Source organism: Haemorhous mexicanus, chromosome 8, assembly GCF_027477595.1.
Source record: "Haemorhous mexicanus isolate bHaeMex1 chromosome 8, bHaeMex1.pri, whole genome shotgun sequence".
In the NCBI taxonomy this organism is placed as follows: domain Eukaryota; kingdom Metazoa; phylum Chordata; class Aves; order Passeriformes; family Fringillidae; genus Haemorhous; species Haemorhous mexicanus.
The window spans coordinates 16,640,341-16,649,772 of NC_082348.1; the positions used below are offsets into that span (position 1 = coordinate 16,640,341).

General features: G+C 37.6%; 1 protein-coding gene across 2 annotated transcripts in view; it reads left to right on the plus strand.

The window, feature by feature from the left end:
- The window catches only part of TANK (TRAF family member associated NFKB activator), a 28,622-nt gene extending 20,991 nt beyond the window's left edge, over positions 1-7,631 (plus strand). For both annotated transcript variants that reach the window (XM_059852943.1, XM_059852944.1), the window contains 2 exons: positions 1,288-1,868; positions 6,148-7,631. In XM_059852943.1, the coding sequence (XP_059708926.1) occupies positions 1,288-1,868; positions 6,148-6,315 (749 nt within the window). In that variant the 3' untranslated portion in view covers positions 6,316-7,631. The remainder of the gene's footprint in view (positions 1-1,287; positions 1,869-6,147) is intronic.
- Positions 7,632-9,432: the final 1,801 nt, after the last annotated feature.

The window sequence follows — 9,432 nt, forward strand, 5'->3', positions numbered from 1 at the left end:
CCATATCTGTTAGAGGAAAACTGCAGGACTGAGGAGAGTCAGAGGACTTATTTTCTAGACTTCTTTCTGCAGACTTTTAAATACTGTTTTCTTATATGGGACAAGAGCTTAATCCAACACTTCCTGAAGACATAGGGAAGGCTTGATTTTTTTTGAAACTGTGAGAGATCCCGAATGTCCAGTTCTGCTAATGCTTACCTTTAATACAATGTAAGCTACTATGGGTATTCTCTACTAACTTTTCTTAATAGTGGGATCAGACTCAATATATTAAGCAATTTCAATAAAATCTGCCAAATGCACACAGCTGAAGTCAAGATGCTGATTTCAGCACTTGATCTTAATTTAGGTCATCTGTTACTGAAGTTTTGTTACATGAAGTGCTAACACGTATCTCATTGCTTCAAATTGCTCTGTCTGAACTGTATTGTGGTAGTCTGATTGTATGCTAATAGCATCCTTATTTGGGGGTGGGACTTTTGGAGGAAGTGTGTTTGGCAACTTACTTTACAAGAATGGTTTTGATTCCCAAAAAAGTGCCTAACTCAACTGTGAAAAAAGCCATACATGATGTAAGCGTAATAGATAATACAAGAAGTGCTTAAGTTAACTGTGTGTAAAGGTATATTTGACCAAAGCCAAATAGATTTAATGTTTGATTTGTTACTTCCATGTTCCACTGTCAGAAGGCTGCTGTACAATCAGTTTTTTACTGGAGTTACGCTCTGACCTGGTTAGGAGTAACCATTACCCTTTTTATTAATATAGTGCCAAAAATGAAGGGTGAATTCTCGAAAAAAAGGGAAAACATGGTCCCATTTCTGACTAGCTATTCAGTTTAAATATTTAACTAATTTGGAAAACAGTGGGAGTTGGGTACCTGAATACCTTCTAAAATCGTGCTCATGGTGCCTAGCATGTTCTTGGCACTGTGTGAAGTGGTTTGGATTCCAGCTTCTATTTCTGCCAGAACACTTCAGTGAATATGCGAGTATGTGTTAAGAGTATGGGACAACACAATTTTCAATAAAATGAAAATGTTTATAGCCATAAATCAAAGAGAAATATAATTACTGGAAGGGAGTATTTCCTTTTATTTCTGTTCTGATAGTTTTTGTGTCAGAACTAATGTTTGTGAAAGAGAAGTACAACTCAATCTGATTTTAAAGAGAAAATAAACAGTTAAAAAAGCAGGGAAGGAAGACAAAAAAAAATACACCAACACCACTTTTTTAATAACTATACTTCAATGGACTATTTTATATTTTCTTCATTCTTTCTTCACAGAAATACAGTTTTCCATGCCAATACAGTGCACAGATAAAACTGATGAACAAGCAGAAGAGCTTTTTAAGCCTCGGGTTATAAAGGATATAAATAGAGGTGCATCATGCATCACATCTATCACACCAAGAGGAGTGGGCCAAGATGAGGACAACAACTCTGTAGAATCACTTTCTAAATTTAATGTCAAGTTTCCACCTACAGACAATGACTCTGCTTTCTTGCAGAGCACTCAGGAAAAACCAACAGTTCCTTGTACTGGTATATCTGAAAACATGCTTCAAGATCATCATTTTAACCTGGAGCACAGAGACCGTGCTGTTAACCTCAGTAAATTGGAACCTAACTCATTTGAAGCTCATGGCATTGATCTTATGACCTCAGCTTTACAAAGTTTAACTACTGTTGACAAAACAAACCCCTCAGATCATGCAAAGATGCCCATAGAAAATATCTGTGACAAACCATGTTTAAAAACAGCAGACAGTGGTTTCACATTTGTACCTAAGCACACAAACCAGGGTGTACCTGAAGTAATTTTTTCCTTAGAAGCTGCTGGAACAACCGTCAGAGGTCCTCATCAGGTATCTTTCTATAAATATTCTACATTTCAAAATATGATAATGATTCAGACACGCATTTTGCAAAGATCTTTGAGACTGGATTAATATATTTTCTAAGAAAGCTAATCAGTCTTTTTTTAAGACAATATCTCTAGTCATTTCTTCTTCCTAATACTGCAGAATGTGTTCAAGATGCTTTTCCAGTGAAACATCAGGAATATAAGCAGACAAGCACTGGATGTTTTTACTAATTTCAGTTCATCTAGATATTAATTGCTTCTGTATCTATTTCAAAGCTGTCGTTAATCCTAAATTGCCCCCTAGATTGCTTTGTTTCTACCCTTGATCTCAGTTGTATAGGTCACACATTTGTTTTAATTGTTTTTCATGGACAGCAGAGAATTGGAAAAATGAACCAATTAAAAAGCTAAATAGATAAATACTTCCACTATAAAAAAATAGCTACTTTTTGTCTCAATCTGAAGTATCAACAACATCCTATTCCTCTGCTCTAAGAAGCTTAAATTTTTGTCATTGTAGAAAAAAAAACATAATTTTTTTTTTAATTAAGGAAAGTTTGCTATAATACTTTATTTTAGGTTTCTGTATGTAATTTGGGCTTAAATTTCAGTTATAGCCTGAAGTCCATGGGAGCTTCTTAAAACAAGGCCCAGTAGTTGTATTGGCATGTTCTGACACTCATGTCTCTGAATACTTTGCTTCTTTTGTGTAACATCCTGTGTCAGATGAAACCTTGCAAAATTATGGAGCTTTATAGACTGAATTTGTGTTTGTTTGATTTTTTTTATTTCTGTGGGTTTTCTGGTACCTTGTGAAAGGACAAGAATAAGCAAATAGTGATAATTTGGAATTTTATGAGGGTGGAATTCACCTATTTTTACCATTTACATGGATGAAGTTTATGTTCTTTCCTAATGACAAGGTATATGCAGCAGAAAAGCTTTATCTCTCCATTTGGTCACTGCATGAGCTACAAAACCAGCATTTAGAAAGTGCTGTAGGCCATTATAGCTTTAATGTTTTCTTCTCCTAAAATTTTCCCAGTCTAGTTTAATTTTCTATTGCAAACCAGTTTTTGAGTGAAAATTTTAAGGCGTTGAAAGATTGCTGCTATAAGCTTGATTTTTTTCAAAAGCTATTTTAAATATCTATTTGTAATGTAGGAGATCTCAATTCTTTACCAACTTATTAATTACGGGTTTTATTGTATTTTTCATTGGGTCCCCGGATAAAGTTGAGACTAAGTTAAACAAGTTACCACATTTATTTTTAATACTGCTAGTAAAATTCCTGTGGAACTGCAAAGAATTCACTCCATTGCTTGTTACTATCCTCCTTTTTTGTATTCCCTCTCCAGCCTGTTCTTTTACTAGTTAGTCTGTGTATTCATTTTTCAATAGATGGCACCCTGCATTGTACATTACAGCAAGTGAAACAGCTGGTATGTGGTTATAAATTGATAGGGGAGTCTGCAGCTTAAAAAGTACAGAACAGTGGTTGAATAGCAGTAAGCCTTTGACCACTGGTATTTCTGCAAAATAAGGAAATTAATTTGGAGCCAGCATTTAAAATGTGAATGATCTGTTTTGTGGAGAAAAATGTACTAATGCTAGCACTCAGAGAAAAAAACAGCTAATGGTGAACTGTTAAGTATTTCAAAGTCATATCTACAATAGCACTGCATTGATTAAAATGCTATTTCTTATTCAGAAGTTTGTTTAAAACAAGCCAGTATTACTTTAGAATCCATTAAATGTACATCTGTGTATATCAGTATATTTAAATATCCATCACCTTTATTCAGCTGCTTTCAGGTTTTAAGTATTTTTCCCAATTACTTGGACTCAGCTCTAGAGGTTTTTTTCTGACTGTAAATTTTGCTTAAGATTTGGTCACAGATAATATATATGTAGATTAAAACAGTAATTTTTTAAAGTCACTTGTATACATGCCCTTTTCACTGTGTCGACCTTAGCAAAATTTATGTATAAACTTGTTCTTAGTATTTTTACCACCTTTCTAGAGGGTGGTTATGCTGCTTACAGCTTCTATCATCCCTTCCAAAAAATGAAGGAAAAGCCATTAAGGAGAGAATTATATACCTCTTTTTTTTTTTCCTAGTGTAGATAAAACTTTCAAGTATTTACTACATATGTTAACTTATAAAATGGAAAACCCCATAAATGCAATAGATTTGGCAACAGCAAGTTCTTGGAACTGCTCTCAGTTGGTGTAATAAATTTAGCTCTTTCCTTCTATGTGGATACTAAATCTAAAAACTCAGTACTGTTTTCTGAGAATGTAACTTAAAAAAAAAAAAAAACGTGACTGAAAAGAGCAGTAGATTAAAATAAACATGGATATTAGTGAACCTAGGATTTTTCAGACTACATTTAGATGAGACTTTCATATAGATGCACATGTTTATTGGTATTTGCAGTTTGAGGGAGAAGTTTCCACCAAAAATACTTCTAAGTATGTTCATGATTTTAAAAGCAATTCAGTAGTCTATTAATCTCACTATTAATGTTTTTGAAATGGAATGTCTGCTTGAATAGATCCCTGTTCTGACAAGGATATTAAGCACAAGCTTAGCACTCAAGAAATGGAAGTTAAGTGCCTGCGTGTGTGGGTTGCTGGATGGGTACCTCCCCTTGTTATGTTTCCAAGATGACAAATAGTTTTTACAATACTATTTTATCTTTTTTTCAAACAGTGCTTTACATCATATCAGAAACAAATAATTCTAAACACATTTATGTCGTGTGTTTAAGTGTGTTAACTTGTTTAAGTGTGTCAGTGTCTAGATAGATTTAATATGCAATTTACACCAGCAACATACAATAAGTAGACTCTTTGAGCTGAAAAAAGTGGTGTGATTGCACTTAATTACTAATTAGTCAATTTAATTATATGGATTGCTGACCATAATGAAAGACAGTAAGTCTGCTATTGCTATGTGATAAGCTAAACACTGTTTAAATACAGAATGGGCAGGAAATTGACTCCCAAGAAGTTCAGGGTGGTTTAAACAGAAGGTTTAACTGCTGTGAAAGTCAGCTTAGTTGTACAGTGGGTTGCTGTGAGAGAAATAAACAATAGATTCTAACTATTTGGCATGATGAAATTTAAAGAAGAGCTGACAATTAAAAATCTTGGGTATCGGTATTAAGAAATTTAAAACTTCTAAAGAAATTACTTTGTATTCTTCCTTGCCTTCCTTCCCATGTAAGAGTGAAGCAAGAGGAAAAAATTGAGCAAAAAAAACCCCAGTAGGGCACACTCTCTTCTAAGTTCCATCCCCACATAGAGCACATAGCAGCTTGCTGCCATTCTTTCTACTTTGTACTCACAACAGGATGCATTTTGTTTTCATTTGACTCAAAACCTGATTGTCCTGGCCATATAGTGTAACTATTTGATCTTGTGTTGCTAATACTAAAGTTATGAAACTTAAGTTTTAACTTTGAAAACTGATAAAAGACTTTTTGATTCCTAGTTGGTACGATTCTAAATAGTAGAATCGTTAGACTCTGGGCTTAAGTGCCTTGATATTGAATGTTGAATAAACAGACTTGCTGGCTTGAAACTAACTAGCTCAGGGACCAAGAGCAGTGCAGGTGCTGAACCAAATACAACGTAGTTTATAGAATCACCTGAATGTATGGATAGATATTCAGGTGGTTCCAGTGAGTTTGACAATGTCATGGCAGGAGGAATCCCAAACAAGATTATTTGTGACACATTTATACTAAAAGGCAGCCAGAGCAATAAGTACCTTAAGCTGTGACATTGTAGTTATTTTGGAAGTAAACTGAAAATGAGTTATATATGAATAAAAATGGAAATAAAATATTAATCATATTAATCATATTAACTTTGTACAAGAAACATTTTATTCTAAGGTAAAAATGTATTTCTCATTTCTGCTAAATGGCTGCTGTGTACTATGATTTCTACAGTAAAATACTGAAATGCAAAGTTAAAGAAAAGCTTTAGTATGTACCAGACTGATATTACAGACTTCTGCACACAGCAATATTTATCATTAATATGTACCAAGGTACTTTTAAATATTTGCCAGGATAGTGTGTTTATAGAGCTTCAAAAAAAATGAAGTCCTATCTTGCTTTTCTTAAATGAGAACTCTCTAGTTAACGTCTCTGGCCAGGCAGGTGTAAAGGAATCCTAATTTAAAGAGGCAGGTATTTTTTTAAATATAAATATAAACTACAGCATAATGTAAACCTCAACAATAATAATTTTCTGTTTCTTTTAGCCCATTTGGCAGCCTCAAGACAATGATTTGCTGGCACAAGCATATGCAGACTCTGAACTGAATCAGTGTGGAATATGTGAATTCTGTCGAGAAGTTTTCCCACCATCTTTAACATCTAAGGAAGATTTTCTTCGGCATCTCAATTCCCACTTTAAAGTACAGTCTTAATGTATGAGAATTCAATGGTTCACTGTTTTTGCATACATTTATACATTTTTTTATTCAATAGATATGATAAGAGTTTAAGAATTAAGACTTCTTGTAACAAGAACTCATGACTGAAATTGTTTGTCAGATAAGCACAAGGCAAAATGAAACTAAGTCACTCGGTACTGTAATTCACATTATTGCTTGTTATGCTTAACTAATAACTTTGAGAGTGATGTCAAACACTTTTTTTTCCCAATTAATCTTTGCCTGAATCGACCTGAAGTTGTGACTAGATTTATGAATGTAGACTTGCAGGATTAATGCCTTAATCTGGCTGGCAAAAATCGGAGTAATGCTAGGATTTTTTGACAATATACAGTGATGTGATTATGTTCTCCCTGAAGTAAATAGGAAGAGAAATAGGCCCTCATTTTTCATTTATATTATATCATTTCCAAATAGTGAACCTTTTAATTCAGATTCCTGTAAAAATATCATTATAGCTGAATCCAGGTGTGCCAGAATTAGGATAGGCTTGTACACTAGTAACGTAAATGAATGGCTGACTTTCCCAGATGAATTTTTTACCAAAGCAAGTAATCAAAAATAACATATAAATGACCCTTTTGCTAAAATGGAACAGTAATGATTTTATGAATATCTGTTACATGTTATAAAAAAAATTATCTTGTTCATGTACCTTTATAGCATTAATAATTACTAAAAATGCTTTCAGGGAGCAGGTTATATTAATATGAAGGATAGAAAAGGTTAAACTTTCCCTAAAACTAACAATACCAAAAATTATTTGCCTTCCCTTCTGGTCTGCTACGATGGATTGCCCAAGTCTGGTATAGACTAGAAAGGAAAGGGGAAAACCTAATCATCCAAATCTCAGTGAATTTATTTTTAACCTGAATATGGTGGCTTTCTCAATGCAATTAAAATTTGTGTTTAGTTGAAACATTGAAGTCTGATAAAGTTTGCACATTTTCTGGATTTACTGATTTCAAATTTATAAATAGGGGTGTTGCCAAGTATTTTAAATTAATGATAAAGGGTACTTGCTTTTTGCATTTGAACAGAATATAGAGTTTAGCCCTGATATTGATAATTAGCATTAATATTTTCATAGCAGCAAAGCACAACACCTTTTCTTTTTAAAGATTTGTTTGCAGGTGACAAATTTCTAGAAGAATTAACACCTGCGTAATTTTTAGAAATGGATTTTTCTGCAATTATTTTCTCTATTTTAAACATGTCATGTTTGTGACGGGCTGTCAACAGAGTGTACTGTAATAAACAGCACTGTACAGTGCACGTCTGCTCCGTGACCTGGAGGAAGAGTTTGTTACTCTTCGGGGCTCTAAACCCTGCCGGTGCGCAGCGCTGAAGAGGCGATGTTCGGCCGCGGCCGCGCCGTGCGGAGTGTGAAGCACCTCCCCGGAGAGCACGGCTGGGGGTGGTGCCCGGGAGAGGCACAAGTTCCAGCCTCGGGAGGAGAGAAGGGGGATTCGCACGTCTCCAGCCAGCCCGACACACGGCACCGACTCGTCCTCTCAACCGTGAAATTCGAGCTCAGAAGCTCGCGTTATTAAGGGATGCGCAAACTGCGAATCACCTTTGAAGAAAATAAAGTCATCTGTTTCTCCCCCCCGCCCCCACGCGTGGATGCGGTTCCCCAGGAGCCCTTGAGCTGGCAGAGCCGAGTGCCCTGCGCCGAGCCCGAGTCCCCGCGCGGGGACAAGGCTCTTTGTTGCTGGAGGCAGCCTGGGGCAGCGGGGAGGGCGGCAGGAGGTGGGGGGAACCCGGTTGACCAAAGTCTCGTCGACCAGCAGAACCCATCCATCTCCCACTGTGAGAGCTCCTGCCTAGTGCGGCGTTTCAAGAAGCTGTTTAATCCTGCGTGCGTAAAACTGTTTCTGCCTGAAGGCATCCAGATAGGCTCACCGATCAGACCACTGCGAGGAGCACTAGTTTAGTTTTTAAATAAATAAACAATAAATAAATAAATAAATCTCACGCTAAGCAGTTGTGAGCGACTCGAAGTGGGAGGCGAGTGCGGTCCCTGAACGGGCCCCTCTTATACAGCTTTCCTGGAGGCGGCTGCTGCTGCCAGCAGGGACATCTGCTTTATTACACTCACCAGAGGAGGCTCAGTATTCCTCCCCTTCCCTCCCTCTTCCACACAGGCTCAACCCGGCAGAGGAGGTTGAATCCAAATGGGAAGTAGTTTGTCATTAAAAATCATAAATATGGTGGAAGGAACTTGAGAGGACAGGAAGAGCAGCAAACTCGTGCCAAGGTGTTCTGCCGAATTCCGACTCTGCCAGGGCCAGCGGAGCCTTCGCCAGGGCAGCCCCGGGGCTGGAGCAGTTTCAGGGCTCCTGTACGAGTTCATTGTCACCCCGCCCCGCGCTGACGGTGCGCGCCGCGTGAACCCCCCGCGCTCACAGGCAGCGCTCGCAAGGAAACAAACTGCTCCCGTTTCCTATCGGGAGCTCTCTGAGGGACACTGCAGCGGTACGGCTGCCTCAGCCTGCTGCGAGGGCTTGGTGCCGGCGGCCGGGTAGAACACATGTAGCTCCTCTGTCTCTCCGGCTAACTCGACAGCTGCTCGTAGCTCCAGTAATTAGACTGTCACTGCTTGTTAGAGGAGAGGAAAACGCTCCTATGACAGATTCCGCGAGTTCTCCTTTTTTTTTTTTTAAATCTCGCAGAAATCACCAGGGCATTAACTAAGATTTCTTATTTCTCTAGAATCAGAAGGAAAGAAATTCCCTCTCCGATCTCGCACTCCAATGAGATCTCTCTTCCGACTCCCATGAAACTGAATTCGTTTTAAGAGGACAAGGAAGTTACCTTCCTTCCCCTGCCTACCCAGGAGGAAGAGGGAGCTTCCTGGCCTTGTGAACTTGCTTTTAAAATCCCTTCCCCGTATGGCTGTATCTAACCAGATAATAGAAATGCAGTCTTTTCTCCATTAACTGAGCGGAGGAGTCGCTAAACACACAACACGCTCAACACATCCTTCCTCATCCGAGATAATATTAATTCAGAGGATGCTCAGGAGAGGCTGTTACCCCTTACGAACAAAAGCACTGGAGGATCAAGCCGAGATGCTGCTACCCCCAC